Source organism: Quercus lobata, chromosome 12 (genome assembly GCF_001633185.2).
Source record: "Quercus lobata isolate SW786 chromosome 12, ValleyOak3.0 Primary Assembly, whole genome shotgun sequence".
Taxonomy (NCBI): domain Eukaryota; kingdom Viridiplantae; phylum Streptophyta; class Magnoliopsida; order Fagales; family Fagaceae; genus Quercus; species Quercus lobata.
Window position 1 is genome coordinate 354357 of NC_044915.1, and position 22145 is coordinate 376501.

The following is a 22145-nucleotide window of genomic DNA, read 5'->3' on the forward strand; positions in this document are numbered from 1 at the left end:
CCTAAAATCTTAAATGTGCAAAACCAAAATAGCAACACAAGCCATCGATCCCACTCCAAATCAAATACTCGATCTTCTCGTACCCCACCCACGAACCCCACGAACTCAAACCCAATCTCCTCGAACCCAAGGTACGATCCCACCACCTGAACCACGATTTGCCACGATCTCCACGATCAGACCACGCCGGGTGAGACAGTGGAGACAGTGGCCAACGGCGGCCTAGGCTTGGCATTGAGAGCAAAGGGAGAGGGAGAAGTCTGAGAGAGAGAGAGACGTGAGAGACAGAGTTTGAGAGAGTGGGAGAATCAGGGAGACAGATGAGAGAGAAAGATAATAAAATAATAATTTTTGTTTTAGAATTGTGCTACAGTGCAATTCTAAGCACAATTCTAAATTGTAGAATTGCACTGTAGCACAATTCTAAATTTTTTTGCAATAGTTGCATTATACAAGTCCAGATGCAGAGGTTATTTTATGCTTATATGTTAAATTGAATCAAGATATGGCATATGCTAGTTGGACTGTGGATGCTTTAATAGACATACAAAACAAAAACAACCACATTCATAGAAATTATAAATTTTAAAGAAGTTAGTTAAAAAAATTGTAGTGCATAAAGAAAACTACGATGATAACAATTAAAAAAGTAATAAAGGACAAAAAAGTAGTATTAATCTTGACCTCTGATATCTTTAACGTAGAAGCAATAAAGTTGAAGGTATTTGTTGAGAAATGGTCATTTTGGATGTAACCGAGGAAATTGCTGGGTCATTTCTTTTCTTCAGTCCTTTTGTTTAAAAACAAGGAACTATAATAATAATAATAATAAAGTTATTCGCGTGCGTGCACTCTTTTTCTTCTTTTCCTCTGATATGCATTGGAGAGATGATGACTGGCAACTGGTGCCTGGTGGTGAGTGGTGCAAATGTAAAGTTTGGTCGCAATGCAAATTGAAATCGTTAACACTACAACTTTGCTGCCAACAATGACTACTACTTGTCAGGGGGTGGGTTTCCTTATAAAGCTGATGCAAATCTTTAGTTAAGGAGATATCTTTTCAAGCTTATGTTATGTCAATTTCTTCATCTCTTCATCACATATATTCTTCCTCACATATATTTATTTTTATAGTGAGTTGTGTTGGGGGAGATAAACATGGACCTTCCTTGAATAATTAATATAATATATAAAGACACTTTAATCCAAAAGGTTTAAGCCCAATGAGTATGTGCTCAATTATATTATATTAGCTACTCATTTTTCTCATCATTATTCAATATGAAACTTCACTCACGCGTGTAACCTAACAAGTGAGTCAATAAACTCTCTCGAAGTTTACTGAGAAATCTAGGATTCAAACTCCATTAATAAAAATAATAATAATCACCACGGAACGGACTTCATAAATTGAAATTTCATCGTACTTATAAATTTGTTTTTAAAAAAGAAAAACTATAGTTTCTCTACAACTAAAAGTAGTGTTAGTAGTGGACAATCACTTCGTATATATAAACTATTTTTTCTCCTCAAAGTCACTACTCACTAGCCCAAAATTGTGGCAAAAGGAGAAACACCAAAAACCTTTTTTTTTTTTTTTTTTTTTTTAATTTTAAATTTTTATAGGAGATGAAAAGTGGCTACTAGCCTTTTTAGCATCATTGGATCGGGGACATCTATTATATGGTCTAATCATTAAGAGTGTGTTTGGATATCGCTTATTTGCTGAAAACTAAAAATGCTGTTGCGAAATAATTTTTAAATGTATGAATATTGTTGTGTGACCCAAATTTATATTGAAATTTGTGTTTGGATGATTTTTGTGGGTCCGTGAATAGTGTCATGTGATACCCAATTTTTTCAACAAATGCACAAATGCAGACTTCAAAACGCAATCCAAACAGAGGCAAAACCCAAAAAGGAAAATTTCATAAAACAAAATCCTTAAAAGTTCAAACAGAAGAAGATACCATTGAGAATCTTCATGTTAATCAAGCACAATGATAAATCATGTTTCCTAACTACCAAGATACCCCATAACCTAAGGTAATTCTACTGTAGAACAAAAGTGAGATACCATAGTGTGGGATTAGGATCAATATCTAGGGATTTCATTTTATCTCAATCCCTATAGTATGTTCCTGAAACTTGAATAAAGAACAATTCTGTTAGTAATCTTTATTATGAGTATTGGACTCCTAAGCCTTTAGTATGGGGTAATATTTTAGGATTCATAGAAATGTTGAAATTTTGGTTGCAAATCACACAAGAGAATCAGATGTTTGAGAATCTACATTCCCACTCAACCGGTCGACCCCCTTTTTGTAAAAATTCAGATTTATCTTTTAAAATGTAGGTATTTATATTCCCACGCTTGAAAAAAGTTACAATTGTTTAAATAAATTGACAATTTTACCCATTCCTCTTTACCCTTTGACTAATAGAAATAAAATTAAAATATAGTAATAATTATAAATTGACAATTCAAATAATTATTTTTGTGTTATACATGTCATTTAGAAAATGTTATTGATTTTTTCATGATTTATAGTTTATATTTTTGTTTCTTATAATTTATTTGGAGTGAAAAAAAAAAAAAAGACTTGATATGAATCAATGGATATTTTTGGGAAAATTAATAATTCTAACAAGATTCCTAGAAATAAATCGAGTATAGGCATCTCATATTCTCATGATTCTTATTAGATTTTTAATCAATCCAAACATAAAAATATTTATTTTCCCAAGTATCGAGATTGCCAAACGTCACATTCTCTAGAATCTAAAGGGGGAGAATTCTCCCAAACCAAACGTTAACAACAAATAATGAGATGACACTGTAATAAGGCTTGTTTAAGGGCCCGTTTGGTTAGAGATTTCTAGTATCGTTATTTAAGTGTCGTAGAAATACGTGTGGGTTAAAAAACGTTGTGAAAATACGTATAGGGGTGTTTAAACATTGAAAACTGTTGTTTAAACACCCCTACCAAACACCCCCTAAAGCTTTTAGTGCCAAAGAAACCCCTTAAATCGTGAGTTTAAAGTGAAAAGATAGGTCTATTTCAAAGTTAATTCCTAATTTAAAAACATTTGCTTGGAGTGGATGCGTACATAGAAAAGGGACTTCATCTTCTTGTAAGAGTTTTTAGTGACCATAAAAAAAATTTGTAGGTCTAAAATCTAAAACAAAATATACAAGCCTAAAAAAAAAAAAAAAATAGCTCAACAACAAATATTACCAATAGTTGAAAAAAAAAAAAAAATTAGCACAATCAACCAATTTTATCAAAAATAAACAACCCTACCTTTTAAAAATTCTAAACAAAATAATTTTGTTTTTGTTAGAGATATGTTAGCCCAATGTAATAGGCTCAAAGCTCAATCCTTCTAGTCTAGGGTTTAGCCTTCTATATTTACCCATGTTATGGTTCATTATAATACAAAAATTTGTATTACACTCTAATATATTATTGATGTGGCCCTTTAGGGTTTCCTTCATGAACGTATGTTGTTAAATTGAACCACGTAACCCTCGTGTATAGCAGAGTTAAAGGTTAAAACTGCCACACACAACCAACAATAAAACCATCCCTTTAACTCAAAGTTCTGGCTCCATCCTTGAACAAGTAACCAATTACAATCTACTATATAATATATAAGATGTAAAAATTAGCGTAGAACCTATTGCTTTTAAGTTGTCACATCCTGTTACATCCAGTGACCTTTTTTTTTTTTTTGCATGCTTTCATTCTACCCCAATTGCATAATTCCAAGATTAGGGGTATATAAGCATTCATAGAAATATATAGTAGTAATCAACTTTTAGAAGTCACTTCTGAATAAGACATGAAAGAATGCAATCAATACAAGGCAAATTCTGAGACCTCTTCTTCCCTCAATAATACTCTTAAGTTGTAACTAAGATCTTTCTTCTCAAAAAAAAAAAAAAAAAAAGAAGTTTTAACTAAGATCCCATGCCTAGTCTAGCCTTAGTTACCACATAGCACACATTTGCCAGGATATCTGACAGTTTCTACATGCTATTTTCTAAGCCGCTGAACAAACTTTGCAGATGGTTATTTATAGTAATTAATTCGCCTCTAACAGTCATTTCCAAAAACAAATCAACTGTAAACATCACGGACACATTAGCTTCAAATAATAGCCCCAAATAGTACAAACAGTCAAACACCTTGTGGTTAGGCATAATTTCATGGATAATGCTTTGTAGCCAAACGAGCAAGACAATCCATGATAGGTTGACCGAGGAAACAATCTCAATTACTTCACCCTTTGGGCATCCTTCACCTATGAATCCTACTGCTCAGCTGTGCTTTGTTCAGCATAAACTATGTTCAATTATGTACACCAGAAGGCAGCAAGTTTACAATTAAACAAAGCAAACAGTATTACATAAAAAGCAATCAAGTTTGATATATATATATATATATATATAGACACACACACTTACCCATTTGGTTTTGAACCCACAAAGCAAACAACATAACATGAAAGTCATCAAGTTTATGATAACTAATTATTTAGGATCATGTTACACCTCATGTAATTTTTGATTAATATTACCTCATTTAATAAATTTTTGATTAAACTAGTCGTTAACCCATGTGATGCATGGGAAAATTCCAAAAGAGAGAACTCCAACACTTACGCTTACTTATTACACAATCTAGAAACTGTTCTATAGGATATATGTCCTACCTATTTCACAAAATGAATGAATTTGTTCTAACACATCCGAAATCTCCTTCAAGCATGGTTCCTACAACCCAATTGATGCTAGCAACTGAGTTGGCAAACTCCGCAATCAAATCCCCGATCCACAGTTCATGACAGGAGTGTGACACTCAATAGAGCATGGCTGCCATCCACAATGGGTTTCCTTGGCAATGAATTAATTATGGACTATAACAAAAAAACCATGACTATCTCTAAATATAATGCCCAAACCTGCATAATAGATGGCTTTGAAAAAAGACTAGTGCCATGTCTAGTTTTGGGCTGGTAAGGAAATAAAGTTATTTTGCTATACGTGGGATAAGAATAAGTTGTCATCGGGAAAAAAAAGAGTATTTGTATTGTATTTATCCTTATTTGTGAGTATTAAATATTTATCCTTATCAATTCCTTTTGAATGGTTCAACAATCTTCTCTTGCTCAAGGTCACATTTGTCTTTCCATGACTGGCTCTTCATTCACCTCCTTAAAGAGAAGTTCTAATTTCATACAACATTGGAAATTTCAAGTAGAAAAATAGCAAGCATATCTTTGGAAGTCTATATTCAATATCTAAAAAGGCTAGTGTTCATTGATCTTTAAAATAGAATTACAAAACCTTATACGAAAAACATTTCAATGCAATGTGCATTTCTTGTATGGCCAAAATAAAATAAACAAACATCTACTCAAAAAAAAAGTAGGATTGCAATAGCATATTTGCTACACTTTTTTTTTTTTTTTTGCACAAAGCCATAATTGAGACATGTTTTTTTGTTTGGATAAAATTGCCCACCTATAATTTAAATACATACAATATCATAAGCCCTCTATTTGTTCTTTGTATAGTACTTTAATTATTAAAAGAAATACATAATTTTTCATTGGGATAAGTTAAAAATTAAATCTATAGAATTTGGGACCTTATATCCTACAACGTAACAACTGTTTCTGTAAGGACTCAATTCGTAACGAACCCAAAATGATATTGGGTTCATGCGTTAAAGGGCCCAAACAATATAATTTGTAAAGTGTGGGTTTGAAAGGTTAGGCCTTAGTCACTGAATTGTGGTTAGTCGTGGTGTTCATATAGAATTAAACCTTGTTCGCTCGAGGAGTCTTTCTCCTCGAGACGGTTTGGGAGGCTCTGGTTCTTGGCCTTTTTTCCCAGCCCCCTTTCTGGACTGCTTGCTTCTCCTTTTATATTAGCTTGTTCCCCTTATCCTACGTCCACGTGTAGGTTCGACTTTCTAGGATTGATACTTGTCCCATCAGCTCATACCCAAAGTGGTTGGGGGTGGTTGTAAAAGCTGAAGAGTATGGTTCTGTCAGGTGCAGAGTATTCAATGGCAGTAATGGCAGCTTTCCCTTTGTCCTTTGTAGCCATACTGTCCAGGGGTCCTTTTTCTATCAACGCAGATATTTTAGGTTTTTCCCAAAACTGTTCCTATACCGTTCTTGCCCTTTCTTTCAGGAGGGTCTCGGGGATGCTGAGGACAGACTCATCCTTGGCTATGTCTCAAGGTTACTTGGACTTTTATTATATGTCCTCGACTATATCCCTCCTCGACTCGGGCCTTAGGTCCCAATGTAAAAGTGGGCCAGGGTCACAAATTATTGGGCCCCACAATAGCCCTTCAAAATCCTGCTGCCCGACCTCTTGGTCGGGGAGGAGGGTTTTGGTGATATCGGGCATGTATCATGGATGGCCCAGCTTTGTCCTTCATTATTATCGGTGTCTTTTAGTTTGCCTGGGAAACACTCCCAGTCATAAGACATTCATTTAGTTTTACTCGCGTCACGCCTCTGCCGTTTCAGTGTACGAGGCGCGTTTTTAATAAGCTCCCTTCACGAGGCATTGCCCATTCAACGGTTGTAAACGGTATAGGGAGTTGAGCGGGAATTATCTCGCTCTGAGCTTTCCTTGAAAATCTGTACAGATTAAATGCCACCAGTCTTGCCTTTCGTATAAGAAGCAAGGCAGGAGGTCACTTCCTTTACGCATAAACCCATTAGTCTTTCTAAAGTCTTAAACCTCCAGTTGCGCTCAAAGTTTTCCTTATCAGCGCAATCAAACCTTAAAGTGTGATATGTCTGAGGTAAAAGCGGGGGTGAAGGAACCACACCCTCTCCAGAAGCACCGTGTCCCTCCGAAACTTAAGATGGCTCGGTCAGGGCAAGGTAGGCAGAGACTCAAGATATTTTTCCTCTTCCTTCAGCCAAAATCCAAAGCAGGTGTTAATTGCATCAAATTTTTGGTGCAACAGAGCTAGGGTTGCTCATCATCAGTACCATCCGCTCTCTTTCGAGCATAGCTAATATGGTACCAGCGTGATAGGAGTCAGGGCTGACGCAGGGATTAAGTATCCCTGCTTCTTCCTCTCTTCCTTCATTGGTGTCTCATTTTGCCTCCCCTTCTTCTTCTTTCCCATCATCGGATCCATCCTGGTGCTTTTACTTCTTCCTCTTCTTCTCCTCTTCCATCAAAGGGGGTCACCCTCTCATACACGATCGCTACTGGAGCAGAGTTTAGAAAGATTTGTCGTTTCATTGTATATATATATATATATATATTTTTTTTTTTTTGTAATTAGCTTCTTGCATAGGCTTGTTTAAGCCCCTCATTGTACACTGTACTACCTCTTTATATTAATAAAAATTGACATTATTTTACTCTATGTATTCTTTCTTTTCTGCAATAGTTATGCTGTGAATGGATGTGCTATTATATGATTTTTTTATTATTATTATTATTCTGAACGATACTTAGGGCCGAAACCCCTGTTAAGAAAAAGATATCTTTATGAGCTTATTGAAACTATCCGGCACAATAATGCCAACCTGAAAAAACGATACTTAGGGCTGAGGCCCTTGTTAAGAAAAATATATTATTCCAAGCTTATTGAAACTATCCGGCACAATAATGCCGACCTGAAAAAGGTTACATACCCAAGACGAACCAAGATGACAGTTGAATGCTCGGTACTATGTAGGAGGTAATCATCCGAGGAGGGGTAACCCAAAATGAGCTGCCCATACGAGTCGCCAAGTATTAGGATGCTTTGCCACCTTCTTAATATCCTTCATAGCCTTAGCCATTTTTGGCATCTGGTCCGAGAATTGAAGTACGATCATACCAAACTTAAACGCTTGTTTGCATCAGTTCCCTTAGAACTGAGGATCTGAGGACAAACCAGGATCTTCATTCCATCCAGGACTTAATCCGACTTTTAGTATATAATCATCCCGTAGGTCTAAGCAATCTAGAATTCTCCTTAAGTGGTTGGTTTCTCCATAGGTTTGAGTCCGAGGACCATACAATACCTTGGTTCTGTTCAAAACTTAGCTTTTTAAGTAGTTGGTTTCCCCATAGGTTTGAGTCCGAGGACCATGCAATACCTTGGTTCTGTCCAAAACTTAGCTTTTTAAGTAGTTGGTTTTCCCATAGGTTTGAGTCCGAGGACCATGTAATACCTTGGTTCTGTCCAAAACTTAGCTTTTTAAGGAGTTGGTTTCCCCATAGGTTTGAGTCTGAGGACCATGCAATACCTTGGTTCTGTCCAAAACTTAGCTTTTTTCATTAAGTAGTTGGTTTCCCTATAGGTTTGAATCCAAGGACCATGCAATACCTTGATTCTGTCCAAAACTTAGCTTTTTAAGTGGGGTGGGGTTAGCCCCTCGACCAAGCCGTGGGACATTGGTTTGGGGGGATTAGCCCCTCGGCCAAGCCCCTAGAACCATCCACGCTACTGATGCTTCGAAGCGTAGCCCCTAATGGAACTTTATGTTCGAGCACTACAACGAGCTGTTGGGAGTGATAGGGGGACTCTCTCGACCCATCGCCTATGCCAACACACAAGCCTTCCCACAGACGGCGCCAATTGTAAGGACTCAATTCGTAATGACCTCAAAATGATATTGGGTTCGTGCGTTAAAGGGCCCAAACAATATAATTTGTAGAGCGTGAGTTTGAAAGGCTAGGCCTTGGTCACCGAACGGTGGTTAGTCGTGGTGTTCATACAGAATTAAACCATGTTCGCTCGATGAGTCTTTCTCCTCGAGATGGTCTGGGAGGCTCTGGTTCTTGGCCTTTTTTCCCAGCCCTCTTTCTGGACTGCTTGCTTCTCCTTTTATATTAGCATGTTCCCCTTATCCTATGTCCACGTGTAGGTTCGACTTTCCAGGACTGATACTTGTCCCATCAGCCCATACCCAAAGTGGTTAAGGGTGGTTGTAAAAGCTGAAGAGCATGGTTCTGTCAGGTGTAGAGTATTCAATGGCAGTAATGGCAGTTTTCCCTTTGTCCTTTGTCGCCATACTGTCCAGGGGTCCTTTTTCTATCAACGCAAATATTTTAGGTTTTTCTCAAAACTGTTCCTATACCGTTCTTGCCCTTTCTTTCAGGAAGGCCTCGGGAATGCCGAGGACAGAGTCATCCTCGGCTATGTCTCAAGGTTACTTGGACTTTTATTATATGTTCTCGGCTATATCCCTCCTCGGCTCGGGCCTTGGGTCCCAATGTAAAAGTGGGTCAGGGCCACAAATTATTGGGCCCCACAGTTTCAATAACAAAGTGTGAAATAATTTTTTTTTTTTTAAACATACACACACAAGTTGCAACTGACAACTAACTTGTCCAACCCTAAAAACATTTATGACCCATTTTCTAAAAACATTCATGCATTTATTGTCAACAACCAAACAGCTCCAACTCTCAATAATCATGACCAACCATAGCCTACCAAATTTGGGAAAAAGAAACCATTTTCCCATATACTTTTTTCATGGGAAACAAAGAAAAGAAAAGTTATGATCTCTCTCCATAATTTGCTCTTCGATTTGTTATACCAATGACATATATTCAAGCAAAGACAATGTCTTGAGGGATCAAATAGAATTTGTGACACCAAGTGGGTAGAGATTATTTATGACATTGTCATTTACAAACATAGTTTTGAAATCTAGACCGTTCAAAGAACCGTAAAAGGGAGAGATTTAAGGTTTTTAAAGTCGAATTGAGGTCGAACCATAATGACATCATAATTAATTTAATAATTATTTAAAAATAAATAAATATATTAAATTAGTAAAAATATAAAAATGAACTAAAATAATTCAAATAAATATAAATATTTGTATTTCAAATATATTTATATTTTTTATATATATCATAACTTTCATAAGACAAATAAGTAATATTAAATCAAAAGCAAACATAAATAAATATTGAGTATCTCAATCAATGAATATAAATATATATATATGAAATTAATATACTTAAACTTTTTGTTAGAGGTTAATATTCTACTACTTTTTATGCAAGTCTTTATTTAAATTATCTTACATCATGTCTAGCCCATTTAATTACCCAATATTATTTTATTATGCCCAACCCCATTAATCACTTATGAAATTAAAAAAAATACAAAAATTGAAGAGGGGCTAACATTGGTTTGTCCGCCCATTAAAAAACCAATTAAGTAAAAATACAGCCCAAGGCAATTTACAAAAGAAAAAAGTGGTTCAACGGGTCAAGCACAACCAGTCCATCTTTTGCAACAGCCAAAACCTTCACCATGACAGTCAAGCAAAGAAGACCTATAGAAATGGAGAAAATGTAGCGAGAGCAAGAGAGACAGAGACAATCTCATGGTTTGATAGATCTCATGGCGGTTTAAGCTTCAACAATGGCTGTAAATACACAAAATATTATATATCTGATCTGAACCTGTGAGAACCGAATTACAGATTGTTCAAGCACTTCTTTAACGTTGACAATGTTTTGGTTTGGAGGTTGAAGGGCTTTGATTCTAAAAGCTTTTTTTTTTTTTTTTTGGTTTGTTTGTTTGTTGAGAACCCCACAACAAATATCCATGGCTTTAAATATGATTATTTCATGGGCGCTTATTAGTGGGAAGGTTTGGATTCTGCATTGGTATAGGTTAGGCTGATAGGCTCTTTATCTATGGAGGCAAAGAGATTGCAGATATATATATATATATATATATATAGAGAAAGAGAGAGAGAGAAATAAAGCAATGGGTGTTCTATTTCCAATAAGCAACAAATGAATGTTTTGAAAAACCTCTTGATCGGGAATAGGAAGAATCACCATTAATCAAGAGACAAATTTGAAGAAGGTTTGAATTAATGCTCAATTAGTTGAAAGAATAGCAAAATGTTAATTACAAAAGGAAGAGATAATGCGTACCTAGGAGATGAACAGGTATGAAGAAGTGATTTTTTTAGCAAAGTGGCAATTGAAAAGATACGAAGAAGTGATTTAGAGGAGATGAAGAGACCAAGGAGGGAAGAGAGAGAGAGAGTTTGGCGTTAGAAAGGTGATATTCTGAAGTTTAGAAAGTGTGAAAGACAAGAAGAGCAAAAGGAGGAGGGGAGACAAAGGGGTTAGCATTAAAGACAACATTGACAACATTAACGTAAGATTGGGCTTTATGGTGTAGAGTTGGAAATCATTTTTTTTTAATAGTATTTTAAAATTATGAGAAATATTTAGAAAAAGTATTTTTAAATCATGGGAAAAAATTAGAAAAAAGAAGGGAAATGACATGGTTGCTTATGTGGCTCAACGGGAGCGTAGCAACATTAAATGCTACGCTTCAGTTTTTAGTACCATATAGATTAAAATTTTGAAAATCTTAACGTTGAATTATGTGTTTGTTTGGAAATAACTATTTATCTTTTTGTTGAAAGTCTGAAAATACTGTACATAAAAGCTAAAAGTTAAATAAAATAAGCTCATTGATTTTTTGCTGAATGTATTATAGAAAAGTTGGAGGATTGGAATAAGTAAAACATGAACTACTTTGCTGTGGGATCTGCAAATGGTAGATTAAAGTATCAACTTTTTTTTGAGTGAATCCATATAAAAACTAATTTTTTTAGACAAATTATTTTACCACCCTAAACTATACTTCTAATTACACTTTGTACCTTAAACTATAACCCTTGTTATACTTTGCACCCGACATCAAGTTTGCGGTTAACTTGGACATAAAAGTATAGCACCACGTAAAAAGACTCAATTGCTCATTTTCTCGAACCCTTAAAAACAAAAGAGAAATTACACTTTACCACCCTAAAACTGGCCAAAATGGGAAATTAACCCTGATTTTCAAATATTATAATTAGTAGGCCACGTTTTCAAACTATATTTTTTACTAGCATCTCGAGTCTAAGAGACTTGATTTAGGGTCTATAGATCGAGTCTCAAATACTTGATTTCCCTGGTCTGATCATGTATGATGTGGCATTTTTTCCACATGGCGACCATCTGGAAATCGAGTCTTAGAAACTCGATTTATAAGAGCAGTTTTGAAATAAAACACCAAGAGTGTTGTTCATCCAAATTACACAAAATCTAAACCTTCGTCAGTGCGTTCATTGGTAGAAAACCTCCTAAAAATTCTTTGAAGCACTAGACCACGCCACCACCGCACCACTGCGCGAGACCCAGGCCGCAGCGCGATCCAAGCCGTGCGAGACCCAGGCTGCGCGAGACCTAGGTCCTAGTGAGACCCAGGCCGCAACGTGACCCAGGCCTCTCTCTGGGATTTCTTTTTTCTTTTCTTTTTTTGGGTATTTCTGGGAATGGCAAGATGAGAGACTTGAGACTTAAAATTTTTTTGGTTTATAAATCAAGTCTTAGAGACTAAATTTTCAGGTGTACGCCACGTGGAAAAAATGCCACATCAGACGTGATCAAACCATGAAAATCGAGTCTTTGAGACTCGATTTATATCCCCTAAATTGAGTCTCTTAGACTTGAGATGCTAGTAAAAAATATAGTTTGAAAACAGTGCTTACTAATTATATTGTTTGGCAAACAGTGCTAATTTCCTATTTTGGCTAAACGGTGCTAATTTCCTAATTTCCTAAACTATATTCCCAATTACACTTTGCACTTTTAAAATTTTAGATTTTCGTCCAATAAGCTTGGCATTAGGGTGCAAAGTGTAAAAAATGTCATAGTTTATGGTGTAAAATGTGCATCTGAAAAGTTTAAGGTGCAGAGTGTAATATAAGATATAATTTAAGGTGGTTAAGTGTAATTTTTCCAATTTTTTTAGCAAAAAGCAATTCAAAGCCAACCGGTTTTTTGACTAAGTTTGAGCGGGACCCACATAAAACTTTAATTGACTAAGCTAGTTCTTTGACTAAGTTTTGAGCAATAAGCTAAAAAGCAAACAAAAAGTTTGAGTTAGAGAAATATCTCTTACACACATTTTCTTGAACTAAAATTGTGACTTCCAAGTCACAATTTCTCTGCAAAAGTGGTGTGTGTATAACATGTGTGCAACATGCATGCGTGTAATGGACATTGCCCTTCGAGCAATATGCAATAATAAGCAAAATGTTAAAATAAGCTACTTCTTTTGCGAGACTCACGTAGGACCTGCAAATAGTGCATAAGATAAGCAAAAGCCAACTAATCAACAATTCCCAAACACAAGCTACATTTCAACATAATGTTACTTACTATCTAATCTATAAATTCATGCTTTCTTTTTTGTATAATCTTAAAGTTCAAAAAACTTGAAATTTAAAATTTTTATAGTTAAAAAAACTTGAAATTTAAGATTTTTATAGTTCAAAAAACTTGAAATTTAAAAATATTATAGATGAGATAGTTATTGATCTCTAATGAAATTTCGCAAGCAAGTAGGGAATAAGGATAGAATATAATACAACTATTGATTAGTTCAAAAACACATTAGAATGAAATTAATTAGTATAACATGAACAAAAGTTACATTAGGTGTATATCTTGAACCCAACCCAATCCATTAAAATTAATATTGATGAAGTGTGGGTTTGGTAAAGATTATTTTTGCCAACTTATTTTACTATTTAGATTATTTTTGTTACTATTCATGGGTCCCATTGCACTTTTTTATACTATTTATGGATTTCATTGCATTTTTTGATATTATTCATGGGTCTCACTATACTATTTCAGCTAATTTTTACTTTATCTACAGTACTTTCAGCAAAAAGTTTTCAATTTTAGTAAAATAAGCAAATCCCAAACAAACCCAAGTGTGAATCATAACAACAATATCAAGAAGATTAACAACAAAAATGGTTATAATGGGCAATAACACTTTATTCGACATTAAACTTAGCAACTGAATACGATGTTGAATCAAATGTTTTATTCAAGTTGAACTTGGCCTCAAATTGAGTACAAATTTAATTGGATCACAGAAACCCTGATCCGGTGGAACCAAGATGGTCCTATTGAGCTTTTGAACCAGAAGGCACCTCCAACAAAATCATTTATTGAGACAACTCTACATTCTCCAATCCAGTAAAATTTTGAATTAAAAAATTTTGGCAAAAAACTATGATGGTCCTATTGTGGTCATGGATTATTTATTTTTTTTTTTTTTTTTTATGGAAGGTCATGGATTTATTTAAACAATTATAATTAGCAAAAAATACAAAGATAAAGGTCTATTCATTTAATTTGTTCAATTTAAGATTATGGCCAGCCAGAGAAAGAGTTCTCAGAGTCTAGAAGCCATGTTGCTCCTGAGTTGCCTTCGAAGGACCTTTCCTGCTGCAGATCTTGGTATGGAGTTTGTAAAGACCACCTTCCTGACTTTCTTGTATGGTGCAACCTGCCACGAGAAGACATTTTTTCAAAGCTATAACGATCTGGTCATCATCAGCAAAGCAAGTAGCCAGCAGCTGATGCTCAGCTTGGGTTACAGCAAAAGAATAAAGTGTTGAAACTATCAATATATGAATACAAAATACAAAGTCAATATGGAATACCTGTTCAGCGACATAATCAATAACAGCTGCCTCAGAAAGTTTGCTTCCATGCTTCTTCACTACAAATGCCACTGGTATCTCCCCAGATTTTTCATCCAAGATACTGGGGGAAAAAAGGAATGATATTTATATGTAAGTTCATAACAAATTATTATAAAAATTTCAAGCAATTAGAGTTTATATGAACATCAGAAATTGAAATTAGAGATGGCCTTTATGAACATGTTTGATAGTACACACAGGCTTAATCTTCAGAAAATAAAATAGTCACTCATTTAGTGTAGATTAGTTTTTAAAGTAGTAATGTAGTATGCTTGACTCTAATCACATCCCATTTAAATAAGATATAAACAATGTTACAGTTGTACTTGAATATAGTCACTCCTTTATTGCACCACCATGTGCTTGATCTAGGGTGAACTCCTCTATAAACCCACAGAAAAATGCTTCTGAATTCACATTTAACTACAAATGCTATTAATAAAGAGACAGGATATTTTCATCTTGACAAAATTTCAAAGGCCTTTTGATATACATTCAAATGCTCACACTTACGCTGTGACTGCAACATCAAGTATCTCAGGATGGGAGATCAACACAGCTTCTAAATCAGCGGGAGCAATCTGCAGAAGAGACATGTTATACACTTATTTAAGGAAAATTCATGCATAAATGTTTCAAAAAGGGCTGACTAGTTGCAAGAATAGATATTACTGTTCTTTAATATTGAGCTCTTTCTTCTAGCGAAACCCCCTCCCCCAACAAAGTTAAAATTATGCACACAACATCCACTTTGTAATTTAACATCATATGAAACAAAGAACAGATTCCTAAACTTACCCGAACAGGAGTAGGTGGTGCAAATTAGACAGCACAGAATCTAAACTTACCTGAAAGCCCTTGTATTTGATAATCTCTTTCAATCGTTCTTGTACAAAAATGTATCCATCATGATCAATAGAAACAATGTCTCCAGTATGTAGCCAACCATCTTTATCAACTGTTGCCATAGTTGCCTCCACATTATTCAAATATCCTGGAAATATGAGGGCAGAAATAATCTCTTGTATATCAGGATTATAAAATGTTGAATTTTGGAGATGAGTAATTCTCCCAAGAAGTTAACTGAATGATGAGACGTACTTAAAATAAGAAGCTAAGCAGGTATGCGTGAGAATGATTTTAACAATGGTTGTGTATGATAATTCAAGTAAAATGACAAAGAAACAAAAACTATGGACACCATAAAAGAAGGAGCTATAAAATACCAGTTTACAGAGAAGATTTTGACAGAAATAGAAGTCTTCTTTTAAAAAAATGATAATAAGTAATATAACTCACACTTATGCACAGATTGCACCAATGACCTCAACCTCCACCCTTTATTTATGCGGAAGGAGATGCCATTCAGTCCAAGACCATTAGCAGACAAACGGAGCACATAGGTCAAATTAACATTTAAATGCTCATAGTCATAGAGGTGAGTGAATGGCACTTTCAACATATATGGACATGATCATGGGAATAATAAGAATTCGAGGTATCTAACATAATTAAACAAAATTAAGCTGAAAAATAGGAATATGATGTCCAACATGAAAATTTTTCTAGTTTCATTTTTTGGAAAGGGCTATACCAGCATGACAAAATTTTTAAAAAGGAGAGTGACATAGATTTAGGAATTTATAAAATACAGATTAGTATTGACAGTACTGTACATAATTTTAAGACTAGAAACAATTAAGGAAACTGATGAAGCTTATTACCTTTCATGATTCCAGGTCCTCGTAGCCAAAGCTCACCAGTACTGCCAGGAGGCACAGAGGAACCGGTATTCCAATCTACCACTTTAGCTTGCGTATTTGGAGCCAATAGTCCTATTGAAGTATAATTTCGAATCTTTTCAGTATTGAAGCCGCGGGTTCCTACTCCAGCTGACTCAGTCATTGCATAACCCTAAAACAGACAAAATTTACAACTGGATGTTTCCAAAAATAAAAGAGGCCATTACAATTCACCAAATAATAAAAGAACGAAATGATTGGGACAGTCATGATGCTATTACTAATTTCATTATTACCACAGAATTTCACTGACAGTTAGTGGTGAACCTTACTGCTTGCTGCAAATCAGATTATTTTGTGGATACAACAGGTTTCCCAAGAATCAGAGGAAAAAGTAGGGATTCATCATTTTCATTATTTTGATTGTATGTCTATTAAAAATAAGTGCAATTTTGTATTTTGATTAAGACCTTCATCTAAGATACTTAGGTACATTTTAACATCTGAGATACCAAACTTCTGGTAGCAGGAATAATTACAATTGCTTTGTTAAAGGTCATTTTCAAACTTGGGACTTCGTACCTGAATGAAATCAACATGAGGCAATGCCTGCTTTAAGTCCTCTACGACTTTTATACTACTCAGAGGAGCTGCCCCACAGGAAACCTGCTTCAAACTCTTGAAACTACTTCCACCAGAATCCTTTGCTTTCGTCGTCAAAGCTGTCAATATTGGTGGGACAAGTGGAAAGTGTGTGACTTTATATCTATCAATGGCCTTCATCACCTCATTCAAATCAAATTTCTTCACCACAACAATTGAAGAACCCACAGAGAACAATCCTAACACAAATAGTGCCAGCCCGTATATATGAAACATTGGTAAAACAGCTAAATGCACATTATCCACAGCCTCATACGGGTACAGTGAAGCCTCAAAACGAATAAAAAGCTCAACCATTGCTATAAAATTCCCGTGTGTTAGCATAGCACCTTTGCTCACCCCAGTAGTCCCAGAGGAATAAATTAAAGCCACAGTGTCCTGCTGCTTAATCACCGGCTTAGGAGGCAAATCAAAATCACCAGAAATGAGCTTATAGAAAGCTGAAAAACTAGTTTTCTTCCTATCCAAATTCACATTATCTGGTACCCCAATTGCAGGAACACCCAATGCTTGCAATGTGTCAACTTTTTCAGCTGCAGAGAAAGCTAGGGACGCATTACAATCAGTTATCCGTTTCTTAATTTCTGGTGTACTACTGAGAGGATTCATGGTTGTAGCGATTGCACCTAAAGACGCAATACCCAAGAAAACAATAGGGTAGTAAATGGAATTCGGCAACAAAACCAAAACCACATCACCTTGTCTGACACCCATACTGTGGTAGAGGCCAGAGGCCATGGCTTGGACCAAGGGGTAGAGTTCTGGGTAGGAAATGGAAGACCCAGTTGAGGAATCAATGAGAGCTGAGAACCCTCTGTGTTTGTGGGAGAAGATGAAGGAAACAACATCAAGAAAAGGATCTGAGGGGACATATCTATTGGGGAACGTGCTGGAGTAGATTCCAGTCTCTGGCGAGTACCATTGTGGGTGAGGTTTTGGGTTTTTGATAGTCATTGTTTTTTGAATTCCACTAGTTTAGTTTAGTTTGGTTTGGCTCTCATTCTCCATCATATGGCATGGCAGTATAAAACTAACAAAAGTGAACCAGAAATAGGCTATATTTGTTACACGTTCATTCATATGTGGCGCGGAGAAGAAGTCAGAGACAAATAATCGTTTATTACAGCTCACAGAAACAGACACAGATAGCTCCAACTTTTTTAAGAATTGGGGAAGTGCAATTTTCAAAAATAGCATTGAGCAACCGCTTCAATCAAATTCAAAACTAAAAGTTGTCTCCATTTTTTCTTTTTCAACGACCAATGTTAGATGCTCAAAAAATATTCATAACATTTTTCACTATATTTGACTTTGTAAGCTGTTATTGATTTGTATCCAAACATACTATTAACATTATTATTTTTTTATTAATCACTGATAATTTGCCATATTAGCAAATGTGAAAAGTTTTGACAGTCTCAAGAATACATGTAATCTTTCAAGATATCATGGAACTTTGACAAGAAGTTAAAAGATCAAAAATTAACTTTTATTGGTGTTCATTTGAGCTTACTTTTAATATCACTTTTTTTTTACCTGCTACTAATAATCTACCACATTAGCAAATTAAAAAGTTGTCTTTTTTTTTTTTTTTCTTTTCTTTTTTTTGTCTATAGCCAAGTCTGAAGGATAGCTTATCTTCCCGAATATCATTGAACTTTGACATGACAAACTGTAATTAGTTGCTTATAACTTTCACAGCGCATTCTACTTAAATTTCACGGTTGGGTGTTTGTTATGCATGCTTGTCCAAGAGGAGAGGAGATAAGGTCCAGACTCATAAAAATAACATAGGTAAAATTAACTTGACTTGCCGATGGATTTGGAGACTCATGAAAGACATTGAAAACTAGATCATTGAGAGAGTATCTAATCTAATCTAATCTTCTAATCTAATACTATATATAGTTGCAAAAGCCTAAGTTAAGATTCTATCATGTCTCGTGGTTAGAGTTTTCATACTTGACATGTGGTCAAATTTTGTATTTATTGATAATGATTTGGATGATTGATTTCAATGGGCACAAATTTTTTTTTGAGTAAACAGTAATACTTATTAGAACACACACGAAAATAGTAATAATAGTGTTTTAAACCGGGTTTATAATACATTACATAATCAGAGTACAACTATAAAAGTTAAGTCCTTTTGTAGTTGTTTGTAGTTGTAGACTGGGGTTATAAACAGCGAACACTTGATACACACAACCAATGTGGGATAAACATCCCTATTTTTTTATTTTTTTAGTAAACAGTAATACTTATTAGAACACACGAAAATGATTTGTCCATCTCAACTTTTATTTTTTTATACAAGATAGAAACTCTACTCTAGTCTAATCTAAGTGTAGATATATATATATATATATATGTATGAAGTTCCCTTCAAAAAACTTGAACCTTAACCTTGTTATTGATTTGTTTGCTATGAGCTAATAATAAATGTTATCCCAAAATTGCTAAATAAATATGCCCTTAAATGTCCACTATTAATCTCATCAAATACTCCATTAACTTTTTACCATACTTTGTTTATTCGTTTATTTATTTTTATACCTTTTTTCAGTTAAACTTCCTTACACATTTTTTTAAATAAGACTTTTAATTAGTTCTAAAAGGTAGGGTCTATAAATGTGAAAAACATTTTATTAGTGCACTAATTTATATGTATTCCACTTCCTTGACATAATTGATAAGGAATAAAAGGTTTGAGAAAATAAAAAGTATTTGTTATTGCCATAAATGATAAATCAAATCTTTTTTTTTAGAATCAATGTAAATCTAATCTAATTTAATCTAGGAGCTTTATCAAAAAAAATTAATCTAGGAAAATTTTTGGCTACAAACTTGGTTATTGCCTAAGGCTACAACTTCCACTAAAAAAATTAATATGACTAAATATTTTGAAATTCTAAATAGGACAAAGTTTGGGTACAAACTTGGTTATAGTCTAAAGCTACAACTCTTACTTAAAAAATTAACACAAATACGTATTTTTAAAATCTAACCATTGGATTGCTTTTTTTTTAAATGTTTTTAATACACATGTAAAATTTCATGCCAATCAGATTTTATTTATTATTCAATCTATAGTTATTGGTCTTTGATTTTTTATAAATTTTGCAAGCACGGGGATATAATAAGAAAATGTAATCTAATAATAGATTTATCGAAATTCACATCCAATAAAAATATATTAAGTGGAGTTGTAGCCATTGTCTACAATCAAGTTTGTAGCCAAATTTTATCCTTTAATCTAATAGTTACAAAAACCAAGTTAAGGTTCTGTCTTGTATCAAGGTTGGAGCTTCTATGGCTTGACCTATGGTCAAATTTTGTATATATTGATAATGATTTGGATAATTGATTGCAATTGAAACAAAATAATTTTTCCATCTCAACCTTATTGTTTTTTTATTATCTAAGATATAAATTCGTCTCTAGCCTAATCACCATTTTAAGCCCAACATAATTACACTTTGAACAAAGTTTGACAACAAATTTTATTGTAGACTAAGGTTACAACTTCATTCAATATATATCTTTTTTATTGGATATGAATTTAGAGTTTTTGTAGTTTAAAAAATTATACATAAAAATTAAATAGGTTATGGATCGAATAGTAAATAACATTTTATTGGAATGAAATTTGATGTGTTTTAATAACATAAAAAATTTGCAATTCAACACTTAGATTTTCAAAATAAATAGTCATGTTAATTTGTTTAATGAGAGTTGTAGCCTTAGGCCACAACTAAATTTGTTTCCAAACTTTGTCCTTAAACTTTGGTCTACTTAACAATATATTAGGCCCTTATAAACAAAAGAAAAAAACCCAAGAAAAATTTTATTTAACTAAAATTTTGAAAAAGACATAGCTTGCGGCTTTGATAATAAGATTATCACACAATGATTTCAAAATAAGAAAATTTGTAGAAGGAAATTGTAAGATTTTATGTATTTGTGTGTGTTTCTTCTTCTTCTTCTTCTTCTTCTTCTTCTTCTTCTTCTTCTTCTTTTTTTTTTTTTGTCAATAAATGAAGTACTCTATTCATTAGATTTTGTATAATTCGAGTTTCTTGATGATCACCCTAAAAAAAATTCCTGAAGCTGCCATTGAGCCTAATCCAAGTGTATGTGTGTAAAATTCCATCCTGAAAACTTGAACCCCAATCCTTACCCCAACCCCCACAATAATAAATGTTATTCGTAAATTCTGAATCTAATAATATAGTTAAAAAAGACTAAGTTAAGGTTCTGCCAAAAGGTAGTAGTTTTGAGGTTTGTCTTTGAGGTGAAAACTTTTATAATAATGCAAAAGGGTAACTACACCCTCCCCCCTCCCTTGAGATTTGGAGGAATGACACTTCACTCCAAACCTGAAGGGAAAAAACAGTACTCTCTCTTAAGGTTTGAAGAAAATAATACTCCCTTCACTTTTTATTTATATTAGTAACAAATTATTTTAAATTTCTATAAAAATTATTTTTATCAAAATTTAACCATGATTAATAAAAATATAGCTGAACAATTCAAAATAATAATGCAAAGTTTATCAAGCACATAAATACTTGCAATAGTAAATCTTTCCAAAACCCGTTGAAAAACTAAAAAAAGAAAAGAAAATGTCATATTAATTACTAAATATTTTTAAATACTCTTTAATTAAAATTTTAAATCATTGAATTTTGATTTTGAAAGGGAGGATAATTTTAGAAACATTCCCTTAAGTAAAGATCAAGTTAGTAATCAACATTTTTAAAATCAATTTAATAGAGTTTGATCAAATGGGTGTGAATGGGGGAAAATGTATTTTCCCTTCCAGTTTGTGGTGGAGTATCATTTCCCAAAACCTCAAAGGAGAGGGGTGTAATTACTCCTAATATAAAATTATACTTGTACATGTATTTCTGCGAAGAGAAGTATTCTTAAAGTGCTTAAGATTTTGTATGATCACATTATATTGGGAAAAAAAAAGATTTAAAGAATTCTTAAAAGGCTTTCAACAAGGATTTAAAGTTAAGACTTTTTAATTGGATGCAACAGATTCATCATTTGATTACATTATGTTAGGGTTTTTCTAATGAATTAAGCAGAAAATGATGTGGGTCACTTCAAGGGGACCTGACCTCCATGGAAGAGAAGAGAGAAAGAGAGAGAGAT

General features: G+C 34.0%; 1 protein-coding gene across 1 annotated transcript; it reads right to left on the reverse strand.

The window, feature by feature from the left end:
• Positions 1–13881: 13881 nt before the first annotated feature.
• Positions 13882–17977, reverse strand: LOC115972178 (4-coumarate--CoA ligase-like 6). The gene is made up of 6 exons (XM_031092359.1): positions 16902–17977; positions 16302–16491; positions 15426–15571; positions 15091–15158; positions 14536–14638; positions 13882–14378 (listed from the first exon to the last, which is right to left on the reverse strand). The coding sequence occupies exons 1-6, from the start codon at positions 17934–17936 to the stop codon at positions 14265–14267; spliced, it is 1656 nt and encodes a 551-aa protein (XP_030948219.1). The 5' UTR covers positions 17937–17977; the 3' UTR covers positions 13882–14264.
• Between the last annotated feature and the right edge of the window lie 4168 nt (positions 17978–22145).

Bases quoted from the DNA above. Each gene is read 5' to 3' on its own strand.
- LOC115972178 (XM_031092359.1), bottom strand. From the start codon at position 17,936: ATGACTATCAAAAACCCAAAACCTCACCCACAATGGTACTCGCCAGAG. The intron at 15,572-16,301 runs GTAATAAGCTTC...TCATATTTCCAG, and splicing joins AGGACCTGGAATCATGAAAG to GATATTTGAATAATGTGGAG. The intron at 14,639-15,090 runs GTAAGTGTGAGC...TTTTTCCCCCAG, and splicing joins CTTGATGTTGCAGTCACAGC to TATCTTGGATGAAAAATCTG.